Source organism: Stigmatopora nigra, chromosome 23, assembly GCF_051989575.1.
Source record: "Stigmatopora nigra isolate UIUO_SnigA chromosome 23, RoL_Snig_1.1, whole genome shotgun sequence".
Taxonomy (NCBI): domain Eukaryota; kingdom Metazoa; phylum Chordata; class Actinopteri; order Syngnathiformes; family Syngnathidae; genus Stigmatopora; species Stigmatopora nigra.
This window is the reverse complement of record NC_135530.1, coordinates 1,297,073-1,319,338: the sequence shown is the minus strand read 5'-3', so window position 1 is coordinate 1,319,338 and position 22,266 is coordinate 1,297,073. Positions and strand designations below refer to the sequence as shown.

General features: G+C 45.5%; 1 protein-coding gene and 1 long non-coding RNA gene across 2 annotated transcripts in view; both read right to left on the bottom strand.

Annotated features, from left to right (window-relative positions):
* The window catches only part of pcloa (piccolo presynaptic cytomatrix protein a), a 29,732-nt gene extending 10,456 nt beyond the window's left edge, over nt 1-19,276 (bottom strand). The window contains exons 1-11 of the mRNA XM_077709206.1: nt 18,837-19,276; nt 16,856-17,741; nt 15,819-16,787; nt 12,619-12,765; nt 12,262-12,288; nt 10,017-10,040; nt 5,794-9,790; nt 4,027-5,528; nt 1,353-3,417; nt 575-622; nt 73-155 (exon numbers count right to left, since the gene is read on the bottom strand). Coding sequence (XP_077565332.1) covers nt 73-155; nt 575-622; nt 1,353-3,417; nt 4,027-5,528; nt 5,794-9,790; nt 10,017-10,040; nt 12,262-12,288; nt 12,619-12,765; nt 15,819-16,787; nt 16,856-17,741; nt 18,837-19,051 — 9,963 coding nt within the window. The 5' untranslated portion in view covers nt 19,052-19,276. The remainder of the gene's footprint in view (nt 1-72; nt 156-574; nt 623-1,352; nt 3,418-4,026; nt 5,529-5,793; nt 9,791-10,016; nt 10,041-12,261; nt 12,289-12,618; nt 12,766-15,818; nt 16,788-16,855; nt 17,742-18,836) is intronic.
* A 1,200-nt stretch (nt 19,277-20,476) lies between these two features.
* LOC144180943 (uncharacterized) lies at nt 20,477-21,907 on the bottom strand. The gene is made up of 4 exons (XR_013324572.1): nt 21,785-21,907; nt 20,965-21,093; nt 20,839-20,888; nt 20,477-20,601 (listed from the first exon to the last, which is right to left on the bottom strand). It is a non-coding gene; the product is annotated as an uncharacterized LOC144180943 (long non-coding RNA).
* Nucleotides 21,908-22,266: the final 359 nt, after the last annotated feature.

Here is a 22,266-nt window from a genome sequence, read left to right as displayed (position 1 = left end):
TCATGGCATAGGATTTCTTCCTTCATTTTGGAATTAAAAGTGTTTTTTTTTTCCTTTTATCCGCAATGTCACCTGTCTCTTGTCATGTCCATTCTCCGACCGCCCGTCTCTCGGTTTGTCAAACCAGTCCGTCTCTTCTCGTCTCAGGTGGTAGGCTTCATTCAAAAATTAAAAAATAAAACAAAAGCAAAGGCAGTTTTAAGAACATTTGCCCCATAAACACTACTCAAGCTTACATAAAAGCATGATATTCATGCGAAAGTAACAACTTGAGAATGGCATTGCAAATAAGCTAGCCTCAAATGTTGAATTATTCATGTTTTATGTAGAAAAAAAAAATGAAAAATGAAGGGCATTTTAACACCGCTACTACAAAATGAAGTGTAGGAATATAGTTTGACTGTTAATATGGAGTTAATTCAAAGTACTATGCGTACTACTGTTATTTAAGCCTACATATATCTATGACATGTCATTTTGAACCTTCCCAACATTTACCAATCATATTATGTGAATGGGTGTACTGGTAATTTGTCGTGTGGGTTATTGTGTGTAAAACTAGGTCATACTCTACCCTTGGCTGCATGGTCTCTGTTCAAAGGCATCAGGGAATCACTTAGGGCTGCAATCAAGGCAAACCAGTTTACACGGCGAAATGGAAACATCCGTACCGAAAAAAAATCCATGCTTAAGATGCAATTCAGCTTGAATTGGGATTTCAAGCAAATATACATTACATGCATGTCAAAGTCAACAGCGCTTTCAGTGAATATACTTCAAAAAGGAGCAATATTATGCTATTTTTGTCATTATAATATATATAAATATATTATCTTTATACATAGTCATTTTTTGGGGCCGTATAAACATTATAAAATAAGATAAAAGGTGCACATATGAAACAAACATGCAAGTATTCACCATGTGACATGCAAAAAAATAGGCTTTTATTTATTAGTGCGTCAAACAAACATGCATGTCAACACATGTGACTGGAGATTGAAAAGAAGAACACAGAATGAATACAAATTTGATTAAAAAGAGTCCAATAGAAAAGCTAGTTGGATTGCTATTTGAGGAAACAAACTCCCACACAGTCACACTAAGTTGTGCCAAGGAATTACATAAGATTGGAAGTACACACACACACACACACACAAAAGCACAGGCATGCACAAAGCAATATATCCAAGCATGCCTGGTATAACAGAGAACAAAATGTGCAACATTTTCCTCAAAGCATGAGCCAAAAACACAGAGATATTCCCCAATCCAGAAAGTTTGACATAGTGTTACACGGCGCATGCAAAAGAAGAAATTAAAAAGATGAAGATGATATTTGTGTTGTGTACCTTTACTATCCTGCAGGTCATCCATCAGGACGTAAGACCTAGCCCTGCTGGGTTCGTCCCTGTTGTTTTGCTGTTGCGAATCCTGCAAGGACAGACAGGAACCAAACTGGTCGCGGGTGGTGTCGGCCGAGATAGGCGGTAGTGGCCCGGCGGAAGCCCGGGCCATGCCCATGGGCTGCCCTACGGGGCTTAGCGGGCTTTCTTCCTCAGAGTTCTGGGCCACGATGGGGATTCTGCCACGGCCACTTTGCACAATGGCTAAGCTGGTGGGTTTAGTGCGACCGGATGGCGTCTGGAAACTGGAGCCTTCCACCGAGCTTTCTCCGTCTCCTTTGAGTCTCAGCGAGGAGCTGGAAGGGTCTCTCTTGATGGAAAGATCCAAGCCGTAGCAAGACGTCGGCCTGGAAGAGGGTCTGGAACGACTACCGCTGGGGTAAGAAGCCGAATCCAAGCCTAGACTCTGGCCTAGGTTGAGCGAACCGGCTAAGTTAGCCCCTAAAGTGGAGCCCAGGTATTTTTGTTGCTCTGCAATATTCTTACGGAGGCCAAAGGTAATTTCGTCCTGCATGAGTCGGCTAGATCTGGGGGAACTACTTGTAGATCCTAAGTAGCTAGTAGTATAGTCCATGTCCAAACCTCTGCTTTCTGTCATGGAGGAATACTTGGAAGGGACCTTGGGCTCCGGTAATGGACTTTTGTGTTTTTGGTACAAGACGGATGGTGAGAGCTGCTTGGCCGCTTGCTTCTCCAGAGTCAGCCGACTCATGCTGTACTTGTCCGCCGTCTTTGGGTAATGTCGCTGGGAGTAACCTGAGAGGCTACAGCTTGGTGTGTAGTAGTGCTGGGAAAGACCCGTCAGAGGGTCTAAACTTTCCGTCCCACCAGTGCTTCTTCTGAACTCCTGCTTCAGCTGCTGCTTTAGCAACTTCAGTTCGTAAGGTTCCTCCATCGGGTCGTCCTCTTCTGCGGTTTTTCCATATGCGTGGAGTCTGGAGGTAGAGCCCAGATAGTCACTGGATCCTAGATTGGCGGCACTACGCTGGAGTAGCTTCTCCGCTTTGGCTAGTTCCCTCTCCGCCAGGCTGTATGACGACGACAGACCAGAGTTCTTGGCTAGTTCGGCAGCATCTTCCAGGAGGAGGTAACTCCGAGGCGTGTGCTGCTCAATGTCGGAGTAGTAAGAATCGGAGATGGTGGACATGGGACTACCCGCCATACCTCCTACCTCTAAGGCTCTCAGATCCAGGTGGTTTCCGTACTTGTCGTATTTGACGCCGAGGTAAGGCGAAGAAGTCGGATCGGGTTGGCGGCTAATGACATCGTATTTGGAGGTATCTAGTTCGGAGAGGAGAGCAGCTTGTCTGGCGGCTTTCTGTTGCAACAGAAGCATCTGCTGGTAACTTTGTTGTTGGGAGCTGGTGAGGGAAGGAACTGAGGAGTACATGGAATGAGAATGGTAGGACTGGGGGCTCTGGTAGAGGGATTGCTGGTATTGACTTTGAGGGAATTGATATTGGGAGTATTTGCCATACTCGTGTTTAGTTTGAGGCGGAACAAAGTCATCTAGCTCCGACTGAGGCGCCGTTCTGGGGCGTTCCAGACCGTGGTTTTCTAATTCCTCGTCATTGACCTCACCACGGTCGTCTATGGTCTCGCGGATGCTGCCGACCTCGCTGTCCGACATGTAATCTCGGTCTTCGGCCACACCCTGTAGATAAGCACGCTCTCTCTTCTCGCGCTCTTTCAGCAGAACGTCTTTTCTCCGATTAATCCCCATTTCCAAGTACCTCAACTTGGCATCGATTTCCTTCTCTTCCTCGTCAAGCTCGGCTTGTCTTTTGCGTAGTTTGGACGACTCGCGTTCCACTAAATCGAGCTCACGGTCGATGTCTTGTAGGATCTTGGCACGCGCCATATTGGAGTTGCGGCACATTCTTCGGCGAGCCGAACCTGTGTTGTGAGCCGTCTGGCTGGCGGCGGATGACTCGTCCTCAGATGGGGGATTGGGCAGTGTTCTCTTGACCTTCTTTTGAGTGCCAGTCGGTGTTCCACCTGAACTCTTGCCCTGAAATCAAAAGGACATTTAGTTTTTTGTATGCCCCCTGGTTTGAAAATGGGTGAATAATAATAATAAAGGCTTTTACTATGGAACATCAGGTTCATCGCCAACAATGCTATATAGTACAAAGTGTTCTTTCCAGTAATATTTATGATATGACATGCTAAATACAGTATTTTTTCACGTATACGTCAAATTTATTGCTAAAAAGGGGTTTAAATGCGACTTATATGCGCATAAATTAGACTTGACATTCACTAAACTGTAAAGGTGACATAGATGAAACCCCATAATGCAAGATAATGTGGTAGATACTATCATTTTTTTTTCAAAATGGAGAAAGGATAAAGTTAAAACACTAAACAAAATTAACTTGGACTTTTATGAATAAAATTCAACCAAAAAACGTATATTCCATATAATGTACCATCTTTTCAATTCATCCAGTGCATTATTCCTTGTGAGCTATACTACAAGTTTAATTTTAGCTCACAGGTTAGCAAAGAGCCAAATGCACTCATCCAAAGAGCCACATGTGCCCCCAGAGCCATAGGTTCCCTAACCCTGGGCCATAGTATAATGGCTAAAGTCTAAATAAAAGGGAGGCGTACTTACAACGTCACCATGCTGGGTTCCAGTTGCCCTTTCTTCCCCAGTTGGACTCATGGATTTGGGGTCAGACATGGATCTCTGCATGGCCTTTGTCCCCCTTGGACTTCCCGACTCTGGACTTCCCCTGAGCTTTTGAGGACTTTTATCGCCTAGTGACTTATCATAAGACACAAATTCCAGTGACTTGCTTGGTGAGATACAAGGTGATAAAGGAGAATAGAGCACATTGGGAGATTTAGGGTGTGCCTGAAGTGTAGAAGAGTCAGTTCTATGGTTAGGACTAAGACCCATCTCCAAGGGCGTGGGTCGGTTCTTTGGGGAGTCGTCGGACAGTTCCATCCTGGCCTCCATCCTGACGTTTCCATCTGTATCCGTTTGTATGGAAATCTCAGAGTGGGCTCGTAGAGATTGGTCGTCCTGGGCAATTCTTTCGCCCCTCGCCGTTCGTGGACGACTCTGCCGGCTTCTCTGAGCCTCCCATTCGTCTTGATCTTCGTCATCCGTCTGTACACAACTGTCGACGCTCTTTTTGACGGTTTTCCTCTTCCTGCCCGCCGTGTAAGCCTTGCTGACGGTTTCGTCTTCTTCGTCCGTTTGGCAACCGCTGTCGGTGATCTTCCGGGACAGCACGGTACCGTCGGGACCCAAGACGATAGCTTCTTGGATGCCATTTCCAATGGTTTCACCTGGCGGATACATCTGGCGAAGCTTTTGCTCTTCCAACTGCATACGCAGCTGCTCTTGGAGTCTTTGAATTTGCTCCAGTTGTTCCTGTTGCTGAGCATAGGTTTCTTTTTGCAACATGAGGTGAGCTTGTCTTTCCTCTTCTTGCTGGCTCAAAATTTGCTGCTTCATAACCTGGAGGTCTTCCAGTTCCTTCTGGACTAACAGTTGTTCCTGTTCTCGAAAACGTTGAATCTCCTGACGCTCCCATTCCAACTCTTCGGCTAGACGCTGCTGCTTCATTTTTTCCATTTCCAGCCTTTCACGCTCCGCCTGATATTGACCATCTCCGGGGACCATGGGTGACGAAAGAGCCTCCAGGGAGGCGGCGATGGCTTCCAGGGATTCATCCGTGTAGTCTAGGGATAAAGATCTTGTTGCTGTGGTGACCATATTAGCAGAAGTGTCCTCTTTGGAGAGCTCCAGGTTTAGTGGGATGTCTTCGAGCTCTCCCGCCTTTGTAAGCGAGACGGTAGACAGGAAACTGTGAGATCTGGTCAGCGGCAAATTTTGGATGTCCGACAGGGATGGCATGGTGTCGCTGGTATGCATACTTGACTGACTGTTGAAGGACGTGCAAAAGATCGATCCGGGCTGAGTCGTTATTGCGTATGTCGACGGAATCGGCGCCGCCACGGAAGAATAAACCACTCCATTGGATGACCTAAGCACACTGTTTATACCAAGGAGAGGATTCATACTACTTGTTACTCTGCCTTGTGAAAAAGGAGGGATTGCCATTCCTGCGTATGTACTTTTTTGGGAGTAGTCAACAGCTTCACCTGTTCAAAATAGAAAGAAACATCAGTTGAGTTCATGTCATTGTCAAAAAAAAATGAGTGAGTGAAACCTTACCAAATCAAAAATGGGATGGAAAAATTTGTCCAAGACATACAGCATGCAGGAAAATTAAAAATCACAAAAAGGGGGTTAAAAAAAAGGAAAACTATCACTCCCATGCAAAAAAAAGAAGTTGTTAGCCATGGATAAGAGGTAGCAGTTGAAAATGATATTTATGTGACAGGTCTGTAATGTCAGTGCACTGACCTGCATCCAATATCTTTGCAGAGGAAAGATCTACAGCACCATCTGTGGTGCCACTGAAATTATAACTGTTCTTACTCTTGTAAATAAACAAGCCAGCCTCTGCTAAGTTGGTGTCTGACATTGACGGTTTGATTCCCCCAAAGCCCCTTGCTCCGTAGGTGGAGCGGTCGTATTGGTAGTGGTCATCCCGGTAGCCAAAACGGTCTTCGGGTAGAGGGGTGCTAGGTTGCTGTGAAGTGCAGCTTCCTGCAAACGGGAGTTTGTAGACCACATCGCAACACACGGCTCGTTTTCCAGCCGTCAGGTCCACCGGCTTACTGTCGTCTTCTGTGATTACGGCTGTGATCACTTCCGTGGAAATGCTGTCCATGGAAACCAGAGTGTTGAAGGATTTTGCGGTGCTCAGGTCTACGGCGCCGGCTATTGAGGTGGTGCTGGTGGTCAATCCGTTAGCCAGACAACTGGTGACAACGCCGCTGGGTGCCATGGTCACAGGTGGCGTTTGGAACGTTCCGCCAACTGTACTTGCTCCCACGGTCAGATTAATGGGGATTTCGCCAGAGTGGTTGGGAAACTGACTGTCTAGGGTCCGGTAAACAATCTGAGAGATGGGTTCAAATGCTTTATTCTTTGTTAGCTGGAGGGGAGTGGATGATGTTTGGGAGCTTTCTAAACTGTTGCATCTCTCAATGGTAGCAGAACAGGTCACAATGGTTATGCTGTCGGTCAAGATGGAGACGGTGGTGGATTCGGAACTCAGGTTGACCACGGGCGACTGTACGGCGCTGCTCTGGCGATTCACTTCACCTCCAAGTGATTGGCGTCTGGTGTCCGGGCCGGCAGATAGATCGACTCCTTTGACGTCTGACCTGGCGTCGGCTTTCATGGTCCTTAAATCGACCACCTCGCAAGGCAAGACTGTCTGCCCGTTGTGTACGGGGGATTGGCTCATTGGCTTATCCAAGGAGATGGGTAACCCGTTGGCCCGCGGAGCCGGCGCAGGTGGCGGTGTGCGTTCGTGGACAACGGAGACGGTGGTTCTTTGGACCTCTGTGGTGACCACTTGAGAGATTAGATTTGGCAAGACTACGGGAGGCTCAGCAGAGGCCGATACAGCCTCAATTATGTGGCAAGAGCTGGAGACGTGTTTTTCTGGGCTGCATATCTCTTGATTTTCAATGGATTCTGTCACACGGGTGTAAGCCAGTGGCACCCGAGTTGTAGGAGCTGGTGATGCTGCTGACTGTGTGTGGCGATAACTCAGAGGCGGAGCTTGTTGGGTAGTAGATGCTGTACCAGTGTCAGATGGGGCTTGAGTTACCAGACTTTCAACCGGTGAACTCGGCTGTGAAGGGAGCGTGATCACCACGTACGTATCCCGGAGATTTCTGGAATATCTGCTAGAAGTGGGAGACTTTGGCGAAGATTGAAAGGTCTTCCTCTCAGTGGAAGGGCTAAGATTCAGCGCCATTTCCGTGGATCCCGTGGCAAGTACGGTGGGTCTCAGTGGATGTGAAGTGTGAGCAGGAGACGGCGGTCCTGAGGAAGGTTTAGGTGCAATAGGTGGTTTAACCCCTGATCCTTCTCTGTGACTTTCACAAATGCCAGCAGGAATGTTGGGTTTTGGAGGAACGGGAGGCGGAACATGAGCTTTGGATGAGGGACTTCCTGATTGTTTGGAAAATGAAGTGGTGGTGGTCACCGTCTCTGGCCTGACCGGTGCGCTAAAAGCCTGAGGTGGGAGTGGGACTGGAGCTTTCCGGGGAAAGACTGTGGGCTTTTGTGATGGGACGGGAGGCAGTGGGTGCTCAATAGGGGTATCTGCTTTGTCCTGAGAATTTGCCCGAAGAAGAACATTTGGCTTAGGGGGGATAGGTGGGGCGGTGGAAACAATGCTGGGGGTAACATGGGAATACTGGGGAAGTGTGGCTAGGACTGTAAAATGAGTGGTTACAGGAGCAGACATGGTTGGAATTGGACCCGATAGGTCTTCTGTGTCGGATTGGGAGGGCGTGATGGGGGAATGCTGTTGATCGGAACTGGATGATGGACGAGATGGCGTTTCCATAGCAGTTTCCTCTTCCTCCTCCTTTTTAATGTTAGTCTCTTCATCGGAGGACAACTCTCCCGAGGAGCACTGTGTGACTTTCAAGTCTGGGATGGGGTGAAGTGCCTTTGGAGATGAAGTCATGTCCCCGTCTTGTTCTTGTTGTCGAGTGGGACTTGTTCCGGGAGTCAAGACCTTTTTCATCAGCTCCACATATGCACTTTCAGCATCCAACAAAGGCTTTCCATCTTTTCCCAAACATACCGTTGTGACATCGGAATGGCTATTCTCGGCAGGCTGTAAGACAATCTCTGGATTTGTAGACTGGTTTTTCGTCTGCATCTTTTGATATTCCTGCTCTAGTTTCATGAACTCCTTCCGTTTCTTGATCATGTCTTCATAAACTTCATCGGGCGATCTGAGTTTCTTGGGCTGGGACGGCGGTACACAGATTTTCTCCCTCTCTGCCAGATCATCTGTCGAATTATCTACCACAGATGCATAAGCGTAATCTTCAATAAGCATACCTCCTCCGTAAAGAGTCTCCTTTCCAGGTTCAAAGTCCACATTTTCAAGGGTAGGAGACTTGGCCCTCAGTATAATCTCCTCATAAGCCTCATCAGCAGATCTCAGTGGTTTTCTTTGAGTGTTCTCAACGTTTTTATCTTCCGTTGGAGAGATGAGCGATACCGATGTGGGCAGCTGATACCTTTTCTGCACTGCTGCAATCTTAGCGGCGTGGCTTTCAAATCCCTCGGGGTCCGAATCGATACTCGGGGAGAAATCCGAGCAGGACGATCGCCTGATCTCTTCCATTTCCGCTTCCTGTCTCAATTCTTCTGTTGGCGAGGCATCTTCGATAGGCGAAAGGTTACTGGGCGGAGTCATGGAGCGGTCACGTCTCCGCTGACCTCGAACTTCTTCCTTCTCGCGCTTGGATTTTTTCCCCGAGCCTCGTTGTTTTTCCTGCTCCTTGAGTAGCTCCTCCTCTTCCCGCATTTCCTCCTCCTCGGAGGAATCTTCAATGGTGGGAAGCGTTTGTCCAGGTTGTCGATGTTTAGCTTTACGGTGCTGTTTACTCTCAGTGGAACGAACGTGGCCGGGACTGCTGCTGTCGCTGTCTTCATCCAGCGAGGACAGCGATGTCGGAGACGTGCCGGGCGTAAAACTGGACGCGTGGAGACTGGATGAGCCTTCTCCTTTAGATCGCTCATCCGGAGAATCCGTCAGACTCTCCATCTCGGCTTCTAGATCCACATGAGCGAGGCAGGCGGGTATGCCGGAGGTATCCAACTCCATGTTTGGAAATTTGCGAACCGCCACGTTTTGACGTTCGGCTTCTACGAGATCTGGCGGATCGACTTTGACCATTTGCGCCACCAGCTGGTTGTCTTGGTCATCATTTGGACTTATAGATTTCTCCTTGGTTAACCGAAGTGCTTTTTCTGGCGCTCTGTTAGCAACAGATTGCGTTTTGCTTCGTTCCATTCTTTTCTTCTCATCCTGTCGGATTTTTTGGCGAATGAGGTTTTCTTCATCGGACGGCGACGCGTCCTCGTTTTCACTCATTTCGATGATCTGTTTGCGGATGAAATCTTCTTCGTCTCCCGACATGGGGCTGTCTTTGCTAAAGCTTTCACTGCTGTCGTCCAAGGAATCCCCCCTGACGTCTAGAGGGACCAGCAACTTTTTATTCAGGTTAATCTTGCCCACGTCTTTGTCATCATCAGAGCATTGCGACTCGGGGGAAAGAGGAAGCACCTCTAGTTTACGTCTAGTCTTTAGTGAGCCTGTCAATTTCGGGTCATAGTCTTCATCGCCCTTTGTTTGGGCCTCAAGAATGGGCAGGACTGTGTTTTCCAGTTTAGCCAGGTCCGATGGGCTGCTAGGACTGGAATCCTTGGGAAGACTATCTCTGTCAGCAGGCTCTTTCAAGGTCTCCAACTTTTTCTCCTGTTGGATTGAATGAGAGATGAGATATTATTAGAATGAATGCATCTTATACTTTGGTGGTTTAAGCCACATACTAGCAAGACACGAGAACTACTCCTCGCACTAATTCAGCTAAATGTAACGGTCACCTCAGGTTTTGTATCTTCAGCACACTGCAAGTCATGAGGTTCAGGTGGTGCTTCGTTTTTCACCGTCAAATTTGCGTCTTTGTTAATACTGGCGCTATTTTCACATACAACAGAGGTGGCTGGGAATTGGGCTTCTACTACGGATAGTTTGACATTTTCTAATTCTAATTGGATGTCTTCCTGCGTCGTGCTTTTTGTCTTTGCATTAATTTCATTGTTAACGCAGACTAAACTCACTTCTGATAAAGAAATAGGTTGCTCGTCATCAGGGATGACACAATCGTCAAGGGTTACATGAGTTTTACTCTCACACGACTTTTCGGTTTTGACTTTTTCTTGAATTTCAGAATCTGGAAGCGCCGTTTTGTCCAAATCATCTTCTTTGGATAGAAAACCGGAAAGTGGCGACTGCTCTTCTCTAGGGATTTTAGTCTCCGCTTTGACTTTTCTAGATTTTTGTGTCTCTGGTAAATTGTCTAGAGACGAATCGTGAATGATTTGATCGATTTCACCAAGGTTTTTTGTGTTAATTAAAGAATGTTCTGGAGGGAGCTCTTCCTCATCAAGAGGTTTCTGCTCTTGAGTTTTGGTGAGTTGTGGCTCAGGTTGAATACTAGTTTGGCGCAAGTTTTTGAAAGGTTTGTCTTCTGATAAATCACAATGACTTTTCGCCTCAAAACTGGAATTAACGGATGATGTCACAGAAGGTTCGAGGCATTTTGATACCTCGGCCTCGATTTCATTTTCCGTCTTATCAAGTTCAATGGCAGATGTTTGAGGAGCCATTAGAAGCTCCTCTGTTTTTGGTTCGGTTTCTGCTGGACTCCCAGCCTCAGTTTTCAGAGCAATATCTCCATCTAGATGCTGCTCTATTTTTGGTTCAGTTACTGCACTTTCTGCCTCCGTTTTAGGAGCATTATCTGTGATTAGGTCTGTTTTTGGTTCTGTTTCTGCGCTTTCAGCCTCCGTTTTTGGAGCATTATCTCCAACTAGAAGCTGTTCTCTTTTTGGCTCAGTTACTGCACTTTCTGTCTCAGTTTTTGGAGCACTCTCTCCGATTAGGTCTGTTTTTGGTTCTGTTTTTGGTTCTATTTTTGGTTCTGTTTTTGGTTCTGTTTTTGGTTCTTTTTTTGGTTCTGTTTTTGTTTCTGTTTTTGTTTCTGTTTTTGGTTCTGTTTGGGGTTCTGTTTTTGGTTCTGATTCCGCGCTTTCAGCCTCAGTTTTTGGAGCATTATATCCAACTAGAAGCTGTTCTGTTTTTGGTTCAGTTACTGCACTTTCTGCTTCAGTTTTTGGAGCACTCTCTCCGATTAGGTCTGTTTTTGGTTCTGTTTTTGGTTCCGTTTCTGCGCTTTCTGCCTCCGTTTTCGGAGCATTATCTCTGATTAGGTCTGTTTTTGATTCTCTTTCTGCGCTTTCAGACTCAGTTTTTGGGGCAATATCTCCAACTAGAAGCTGTTCTCTTTTTGGTTCAGTTACTGCACTTTCTGCCTCCATTTTGGGAGCATTATCTGTGATTAGGTCTGTTTTTGGTTCTGTTTCTGCACTTTCTGCCTCCGCTTTTGGAGCATTATCTCCGATTAGCTCTGTTTTTGGTTCTGTTTTTGGTTCTGTTGTTGGTTCTGTTTTTGGTTCTGTTTGGGGTTCTGTTTTTGGTTCTGTTTCTGCGCTTTCTGCCTCCGTTTTCGGAGCATCATCTCCGATTAGGTCTGTTTTTGGTTCTGTTTTTGGTTCAGTTACTGCACTATCTGCCTCCGTTTTCAGAGCATTATCTCTGATTAGGTCTGTTTTTGGTTCTGCGCTTTCAGACTCAGTTTTTGGAGCATCATCTCCGATTAGGTCTGTTTTTGGTTCTGTTTTTGGTTCAGTTACTGCACTATCTGCCTCCGTTTTCAGAGCATTATCTCTGATTAGGTCTGTTTTTGGTTCTGCGCTTTCAGACTCAGTTTTTGGAGCATTATCTCCGATTAAAAGCTGCTCTATTTTGGGTTCATTTACTGCACTTTCTGCTTCCGTGTTCGGAGCATTATCTGTGATTATGTCTGTTTTTGGTTCCGTTTCTGCGCTTTCTGCCTCAGTTTTTGGAGCATTATCTCCGATTACGTCTGTTTTTGGTTCTGCTTCCGCATATTCAGCCTCAGTTTTCAGAGCAGTATCTCCAACTAGAAGCTCCTCAGTTTTTGGTTCAATTTCTGCACTTTCTGCCTCTGTTTTTGAAACATTATCTCCGATTATGTCGGTTTTTTGTTCCATTTCTGCACTTTCAGCCTCAAGTTTCAGAGGGTTTTGCATCTGGTCAAAACCTCCATCAGGCGACTGAACCTCAGAGAGGTTCTTTACGACTTCATCCCTCATCATTGGCTCCGCCTCAGTTTCTTTACAGGTATTAGCACCCTTCTCTTGATTCTCATCTTGAGGAGTTATTTTCACTAAGTTTCTATCATCTGTGCTACTCTTCTCCAACTGGTCAATTTCTGGGATTGCATCAGTCGGGCTTTTTTGTGGATGCTCTTGAATTTCAGCGACTCGCTCTCCTAAATTCTCAGATTCTTGACAACGAATAACCGGCTCAGACTCTAACTGGGCTGCGAGCGACTGATCTGAAACACCAATGACGTGTGCTTTGTCATGCTCATTTGATGTGGGTGTAGGCGGGACTTCTACCTTGCTGTCAAGGGCAGGAGGGGCTTCTACTACCACGGGTTTGCTAGCTACAGTAGCAGGGGCGGGGACTAAAGAGGGCGTGGGGATAGTAGCAGGTAGAGGCTTCTCCGAGGAAGGTGGGCCGTCCCCATCCAGCTGACTGGCTCTTTCCGTCTGGCAGTTGAGGCAAAGCCATTCACTCTGAAAGGAAAAAGGACAGAAATTGCAGTCAGATACAAATTCCGCACTTGAAGTTCAACTTCAAAACGAGTCCTGGAACCCATCGTGTCCTTTTTAAAAGTGTCAAATGCCCCCCAAGCAGTAGCAAGCACGTCTTCCTGACTTTTATTTGAAGCTGCAAGTGATTCTACTGCCAAATTTCATGCACCAGTCAAGAAAATGATTCAAATTCTACCCCCAGGCAAGGATGAATAAAAAATTAAGTCACTGTCTATCCATCTAAAAGCATATTTACTGAGTCCAACCCCCCCACATGGCGATGACACATGTAAAGCTCGGGTTTAAAAGCGTGACAAGGCATTCTATCTGCCAGGATCAGCAATGGCTCAGTCAAAAAAAACTATGGAGAAGGTCGATGTTGTCGTCTTGATTAAGACGATGGAACGAGTCAAGGTTTTCTATATTTAGAGCTTAAATAATATGGATGGATAAAAGCTACGTTGTGTGCTAACATTTGTTGATTTGGGGACGATGGGACTGATAAAGCAAGATGAAAAAAACTGAAAATGAAGCTTAAAAATTCGGTTTAGTAACTGAGAATCAATCATCAGAGCAATCTCCATCTTAACCTTTACCTGACTGCAATATCTCTAACCACAATCCCACAAAAAATGAGTGGTCGCCAGCAGTAAAATGCCGCGAGCCAGAAAAGATCTTGAGGCAGATCAATAGTCGAAATTTATGGATATGACATGAGGCTAATGTAATTCCTAGCGAGCTGATTAATGGAATCCTAGTGTGGATGTTGTGTAAAAGAGCCAATAAAAAAAGGGGGTGCGGGGTGTTTTACAGCTCTGTGATTGGCAAATTATTACCATAATCTCTCAATAAAAGTTGATTAGGAAACTCTAATGTCTGGGTGTGCAATATTATTTCTCTAATGGACACTTTAAAAAAAAATTGACTTTAAAAATGTGACAGATGGGCCAACACAAGATAGGATACATATAAAAAAGTGCCTCCGTTAACAGTACATATGAAACATCAACAGAAAAATAGGACTAAAGTATTAACATACTCATCATTAAAAGTAAAAAGTATAAAGTACAAAGTAAAAAGGAATGTATTAAGAAAATAAAATGTCATTTCAAAAAAGATAGAGGGGCTGTAAAACAGGAAAAATGATGCTGTGCTCCCGTTTCCGGCTGAGCGGATGGCGCAGCCTGCGCCGCCAAAGGTGCTATCGACGTGACTCACAGGATTTTTTTGGTCACGAGTCAGATGGTCGCCGTGCATACTGCCGAAGGAAGCCACAGTGCCATCCATATAATTCCTGCCTCCACCCGCTTCACTCTCTAAACCCTACTATCGCCCTCTACTTCAAATATTAATAGTCCCCAACTTTTTACGGCAATAGACGTCGAATCCATTAATCAATTTGCAGATGCCATCTTAGTTTACAACATCTTCCATCATACAGCTCCTCCCCCACTGCAAGATTTTATACAAAAAAAACAACAATGGCTGGCTCTAGAGGTGACTGTAAAGTAGTGAGTGCTTCATACCTGGAAGTCAATAGCAGTTACCGTATTTTCACCACTATAAGGCGCACTTAAAGTCTTAAATTTTCTCCCAATTAGACAGTGCGCCTTATAATACAGTGCGCCTTATAAATGGAAAAAAATGTCATTGATTGAGGGTGCGCCTTATAATGCGGTGTGCCTGATAGTCATGAAAATACTGGTACGGTGTGCATAGAGAGTCCATCCACACACAAAAAAAAAACTTAATGCTTCCATTTTGGGAACATTGCCACCAAAGCGAAGGGCATCATGGGGGAGGACAAGCTAGCGCATTGGTTAGGATGTAAACAGAACAGGCTGCACTAACCAAACGCCACGACTGCCAAAATGTGAGTGTGTCATACAAAGCAAGGCCCTTCTGTTTCCCCAGCATTGGAGGTTCTAGCTTCTCCACGTTTTAGAATGGATCTTAATAGATGACATTAGACACATTAGCAAAGATGCAAAAGTAAAAGTCTTTTTTAAAAGCCAGCTGACCCACAACCGCTTTTGTGGCCATTGACTATTTTTACACACGTGGGCCTTCGGGGGATGCGAGGGGACCGCTGTGAGGCAGCGTGTGTTGCTGGGGGAGGGCTGGGGGAGGACTGGGGGGGAGGTGGGAGATGCAGAATATGGATACAGTTGTACTGGATGTGAGTAAGCAGGTAGAGTCGCCTGAAAATTTGATTTTTGTTGGTCTTTAAATCCCTTTTTTAAGAAACAAGGGTTGAATCTATAGCGTAGCTCGCATACCTGGACATTTACACATTGATTTTTTATGATCAATATTGGATAGTTGGGAGAAAGTACGGACAAAGGACTACAAAAGTGGGCTCTGTAAATTAGTATGCAGAAGGATTGTTATGCAGGGAAAATGCCAACATCAATCTGCTGGCTGGAAAAAAAAGCACTCAAGCAAAAATCTTTTTTGGCCAATAGACTGACAGCGTTTCTTCTGGTCAATGTGGAAGTAGGTCAAAAGATTTTAGCTTACAGTGTCACCACTGTGCATGAAAAGATGACTTTAAGTTATATTAAAACACATACGAGTTATTGTTAAATAGTGTGAAGTACTTCAAGGGAGTTGATGATGGCGAGATGACCGTTTAAACCAGGGGTAGGGAACCTATGGCTCAGGAGCCACATGTGGCTCTTTGGATGGGTGGGCTTATGGCTCTCCGCTAAACTGTGAGCTAAAATTTGGACACTTATGTCTGGAGTCGCATTAATCTTCCAGTTATTAATGAATCAGGTTAACAATTTTATCGATATAATTCTGGGACTTTTTCTACTTTAAAGGTAGTGAAATGACAAAAAAATGCACATGTTTTCGTGTATTTTTACTTCTAGTAAATTCTGACTATGGCTCTCAATGAATAACAATTGAAAATATGAATTGTTTATGGCTCTCTCTCTGTCAAAAAGGTTCCCGACCCTTGGTTTAAACTTTAAACCATTGTAATCACTCTGTGTTAAAGTTAGTGTTTGTGAATGTTTCTTAGTTGTTACCTCTCCTAAATTGGGTGCAGGGTTGAATCCACACAGATTGCACACACTCTTCTTACACTGGGTGCAGAGATTGTAGTTGGGGGCTTCCAATGACCCACAGTTCAGCTCCGAGTGGCAAAGAGGACAGCTTTCTTTACTCTTGGACGCCAAGTCCGAGCTAGTTTCTCCTTTAACACTGTCACTCTTGGACGCTTTCCTGGGTTTGGCCGGCGGAGTGTCGGGAGCCGAATCGGAATCGGGGGGAGAGCCCGGCTCGGAGAAAGGCGAGTCTGGCGGAGAGCCGGGTCCGGAATCGGCCGGGGACTCCGGTGGCGATTTATCCGCTTTGTCTTCCTCGCCGGTGACCAAACTGGTGGCCGAGTTTAAAAGCGACGATCCGAAGCTGAACATCTGCGATGCACCGGCGGGAGGTTTAGCCGCTTCCGTTATCCCGCCCAATCCGCCAAACAGCTTCCCGGCGACCGACTCTTCCTGCTTGGCCTGCTGTTGCGGCTTGGTAGAGTCCATCAAGCCACCCAAACCGCCAAACAGTTTCCCAGTGACGGACTCCTGTGAAGAAGCGCTAGGTGCTTTAGCCGAATCGCTCAAACCTCCAAAGCTGATACTTCCCAAACCGCCAAAGAAGCCCGACTCCTGCTTGGCCTTAGCCGGCGATTGCTGAGGACTGGCTTTCTGCTGGATTGGACGACCGGTTTTGGGATCTATCTTAGGGGAGCCCCCAAACGGAGAGCCCGGGGAGGGCGGTCCAGGAGACCCGGCGCCTGGGGATTTCTGTCTTGGCGTGGTTGGGGGCGTCAAGCCTTGGTCGCTAGTGCTTTGCTGCTTGATTAGCAGCTTGCCGGGCTTACCCGAGGCCTGTCGCTGTGGTGAGGGCGGAGCCGAGCCCTGTTTGGACTTGGTCATGCCAGGCGGGTCCATAGCTCCCATTGCTCTCTGCATCTGACAGTTTAGACACAGCCATTCTTTACCCTGCGAGTAAGAGAAAGGTCGTGTTAGAAGATACACAAGTTCACACAAGAGGAGAAAGTAGCACTTACCGCCGAGTCCGGAGGACTGAATCCACAGAGGCTGCAGACCTGGTTCTTACACTCAGTACAGTTACTGTAATTTGGTGGTTCTTTAGACCCAATGTTTAACTGGGTAGTTTTACACAGAGGACAGACTTCTCCAGTGGACTTTGTAGGCCCTTGTGGTTTAGGTCCTGGCTTGGTGGCTTCCTTTTGCTGTGGAGGACCACTTTGTGTCGGTTTTGCACCTTGACCAGATGGCGCTTGTGCCTGTTTTGGTGGCTGTTGCCCCGGTGGTCCTTGACCTTGTCGGAGACCCTGTTGACTTGGTGGACCTTGCCCTTGAAGTTTTGGTCCTTGTTGTCCCTGACCTTGCCTGGGAGCCTGTCCAGGAGGTCCCTGAGCTGATTTGAGTCCAGGACTAGCTTGTCCTTGACCGGTTTTGGGCACCTGTCCAGGTGGACCAGGAGTCTGTTTCTGGGGCTCCCCTTTTTGTGGCGTTTTTGGACCTGATCCTTGTTGGGGGCTTTTGGCAGGTGGTTTTCCTCCCCGACTAGAGTCTTGAGCTGAGGCTCCCTCGTCCTCAAACAACCCAAATTTTGGGATGTTGACCGAGTCCCCCATGGAGGTTATGGAGGAGGACACTGAGGACGTCATGGATGACATAGCACTGAGGGGGTTGGCCCCGCTGAGGAAACTGGAGCCAAACATGCTGGATGACTTGCTCTCCGAGTCTTTGGGTTCCTGTCGGAATCTGGACTCGAAAAGATTGAAGGATGAGGGACTACGGCCCGCGGCGGCTCTCCCAGGCGGACTTTGGTTAAAGGCGTCTACTGTGCGACTCTTACTGAGACCCGCTGGGCCTCTTGGGGTCCCTGGCTGCCTGGGTGGCTGTTGGACACCAGATTCCGATGGTCTGTGGAAGAAAAAGAAGATTCTGTTCATAAAAAATGGCTTCATTCCAAAGGAAAATGGTCATTGTTACCATCCGGGTTAAGTAACACATAAACATCCATCAATGTTTAGCATTTTGTCGCTAAGGGCAAACATGAACAAGAAAATGAAGACACCTTTGTAAGTATTTAAGGAGAGAAGGTACCAATTTGACATATGTGTAAGGAGTAAATAGTTTGGCATCTTTATTATGCAACATATCGAGCAACCTTGCTATTGGTACTACATAGCTTTATAAGAGAATGGAGGATTTCAGCACCATGGAGAGTACCCACCAGACGGATGCACTTTCAGGCACGTCTGAGGGAAGAAAGTGACATCTATTTTTAGTCCCATTAATATTGATGCTTCTCCAACCATACCCCATTTCTAAGCTAACATACTTTAAAAAATTGATCAATAAGAGCCAATTGAAAGAAAAAGATAGTAGGCATGCACATTTCTTGACTATATAGATATTGTCAATGCATTTTGTTGGCATACATTCATCCTATTCTTTACCCACGCACCATTAAAATCCTACTTGACTCATTTCATTGGCAAAGGAGAATCTATTTGGCAAATTCACGTGAATTCAAGCGACCATTTTGTGTTGTCGTTTGTAATATGTCGTTGGAATCGAGAGAAAAGAACAGTAGGTTGACTTCTCCTATTTTTTTACCCAGCAGGCATTTCGTAAAATTGGCACAAATATTGGAGGTGTGTCTCCCCCTTTGCTCTGACATAAACAATCCGGATTGTATTCTATTCAACGGTCCGGTCCAAATAATGACGCGTGAAGCATCCTTGTTGAGGAAGAAAAAAAACAGCATCGACACACGCACAGTACACGAAGCTACTACACATGAAGGCATTTCAAATACAAGATGAAGTATGGCGTATTAATGCATTCGTGTGCACGGATGCTGATGATGAGCCATTAAAATTGGCTTAAATAATGAGATCACGTCGGGTGGATTACAGAAAATGGGCGTGATTCGCCACTACGCCTCCATCCATTCGACTTTTTTACGCGTATGTGCGTCAAAATAAATAAATAGTAGAGATGATGCCCTGCCTTCGTGCGACCGTGGAGCCCCCAGGCTGCCTGCCCTGCGCCCTTGACATCGCGTTGGCGAGTTGCGTTCGCTGCTCCTCGCTCAGCTCCGCCAGATCCACCGGAACGCCGTCAGGGAGTCGCACAAATCCACCGGCTCCGTCGGGTGCCAGTCCCTCGGGTAGTCCCTGCAGCGGGCCTTGGCCTCCCCCTTCCAGGCTCGCTTCGTTCCCCATGATGCGACCCCTCCCGAGTCCGTCGTGGATCGATGCGCCTCCGCGACTCGCCGCGGGTTTTAGCTCCGAAATACGCAGTGGAAACGCTCTCCGTGCATGTCAGGTTGCGTTTAAAGCGTGTAATGGCTACGATTCAACCGGGATCTTTCGTTCCGCTGTCGTGCCTTCTGTCCTAGGTAGAGCATCTCTGCAGCTTTACACACCAGCTACCAGCGCTCCCTGATTGGGGGGTCTTCCTTACACTCCAAGACAGCCCCTCAATGACAACATCCGGATGATATTCCACAATAAAATCGCGATTAAATGCCATTTCTTTTCATTTTAGAGACTATTTGTAGACTTCGGAGTCGAAATCAATAGAAAAATAACATTTTACCACTATTATACAGCTCATGATGAGTCAACAAAGGCTTGCTTCAATCATATTTATGAATGAAAACGTTACTCTCTTCTATATTTTTCCTGAAAAGTCTCGACAGCATGACACATTTTGAGCTAAATGTGCATGTGCTGATTTTGACAGGTGAGCTGGATTGTTCATTGGAGCAAAATGTGTCGTCAGAGGGGAATAAGCAGTTGAAAATGTCTTTAAAAATGGCCACATTATTATATGAGGGGGTCACATGATCAAATATTCTATGTGCAGTCAATTCACAAGTGTGTGTGTGTGTGTGTGCAAAGCTGACATCACCAAATAAGATCCAGTGAAGTGCAATAAAGCAAAATGTCAAACGTGAGTGAAGAGAAATATTACACAGTAGCTGTGGAGGATGATGACTCATATCAGGAATAATAATTCGCCAATACGAGGACGGAAAATGAACACGTCGACGCTTCGGGTGACAAACAAAACAGGTGCGCAAGAATTTTGATGAATGCCCGATAAACCTATAAAAATCAGATGCTTCCATCAGCGAGAGCATTCATAAAACAATGTGTCAAAAAATATGATTTTAGGAGGATTATAGAGCGCCACAACACAACGCGTCTACTCCACTAAGCGTCAACTTGATGTGTTGGAACACGACACTTTCTTGCTCCGTGTGTGTGTGTGTGTGTGTGTTGGCTTAGCTGCAGGACACACACGTCCTCTATGCATGAAATCAACACACTGCCAAAGAGCCTTCTGTGACCCCTAAGAAGGCCCAACTAGCTGAGCAAAAACTCAAAACAAATGCTAGTTATAATATCATCTCTTGAAAAAAATTGTATTCTTTTGACAAAGAGATACACAACCAGATTATATCAATATGCATACATCCATCCATGAAACATGACTCTGGTAACTAAATAACAAACCCTGCAAGGCGTTCATTAAATTTAAATGAGGCGAAAAAGACAAAGAAAAAGCCAGTGAGTTCAGATGTGAACAGCACTTATTTTAAAGAAGATAAAACTATAAAAGTTAAAGTGACATACCTGAAACACACTGGAAGCTTGCGTCCGTGAAGTGACTCGGTCGAAGAAGGATCCCCGTGGCATCCTCGCTGAGCCCTCGCTCATCCCGATTAGCTTCTAATTCTCTCATCGTCGGCCGCCAGTTCCTGTCCCTAAAAATAAAACCACGTAAGGAAGAAAGCTTCCGATTTAATTGGACTCCACGCCAAAGTCCAAATCAGCACGTGACTGGAAAACAAGGATGCAAACAGGAAGTATTGCTAAGAGGTGTTCTAATCCTCTTTTCTCCTCTGAGGCCAATCACGTGCCTCTAATCTTGGACACACTCGGTACATTTGTTGTTTCATCACCAATAATCAACTTCATACTGTCAAAAAAATAAAACTCACCTGCCACTTATCTTCTATTCCCCCATTTATAGTTGATTCCATTGAAAAAACTGTCCAAAAATACAAAAGTGAGTCACATCTTTCCTCTCCATGACTCAAAACACACCAATTATGAATGGCACACACCTGTTATGATCATTGTGGGGGGAATAATCATCGTGTTGGGGGGAGCCAACCCCCCACGCATTCCAATACACAAAGAAGTGGAGTTTTATTGCGCTACCTAGTGGCAATGTTCTTCAAGTACACTTTCATCTGTTTGGGGAGGAAAAACCATGACATGGATGAATATTCATGCATAAAAACAAGATTATTTTTTATTGTCCCATAGCAAATGATGAAAATATCATTGAATATGGGCCACAAAAGCATTTCTCATTTTGAGCAGTAAAATGGAGGTAGTAGTCACTTAAAAGAAGGGTAAAAGTGCCTCTTGATTTTCAATCAATGTAGGCAACTATGTAGAAGTATTTTCCATATATAAAACATCCAATCTGATAAAGACCTACCTTGATTGTGATCTTTTTTAAAAACCTTTCTTTTCAACCTAGACATTTTTTTCGCAATGAATCACAATCAATCACAGTCCATAGTTAACATCCTATTAGACATTTTTTGCATGTTTTAAATGTTTAAAAAACTACAATCTTCATTGCTTGCCATGATAGCAGATGCCACCCACAGGCCTCCAAACATTGCTCCATTTTGACTTTAACAAATTCACCTGGCAGTGTTGATGAGGTTTTAACACAACCTAGTGTTGACTGGTAAACCAGACTGGATGGTTACCATAGCAGCCAGAAGAAGTGCAATTTTCCACCTGATTGCACCACTCGATTATAGCACAAAATAACCCTGAATGTAAGTAGTGAAAGGCCAATCTTTTGTTTTCCTACTAACTAATTACTTCCTGATGTTGAATCACACATGCACAATGTTAACTTACCAATTTCCAATCCTTGAATGACAAACACAATCACCAATAGTTACTCATTGACAAAAATCAATGAAAAGTTTGTTTACTGCACGCCATGTGATTGCAGCGTGCAGAGAAGACAAGAGTAGTGCGCAATTGCGCATGCGCACATCTTAGAAGGAACATTGGGTATGATGACGCAACCTCTTTGTACCCACTAGATGTAGTTTCTCTAGAATCCCAAAGAGGGCGATAGTGTAATGTAAATCTGGGCCTATTGGAATTTCCTTACTAATTATGAATGAATTTCTATTCTCCACTTGGAAATAAAAGTATTGCATTAACGTGACGGTTAAAAAAAGAGACATTCTGTCTGTAACAGATGTTTATTTAGTTAACCCAATGCATGCCATAAAGAATTGTGTTACAGCAGCTGCAGTCACGTTCAGTATTTAAACTGAAAACTAAACACATTCAGTTTATGACCTTTATTTTTTTAGAGGGGGTTTTTG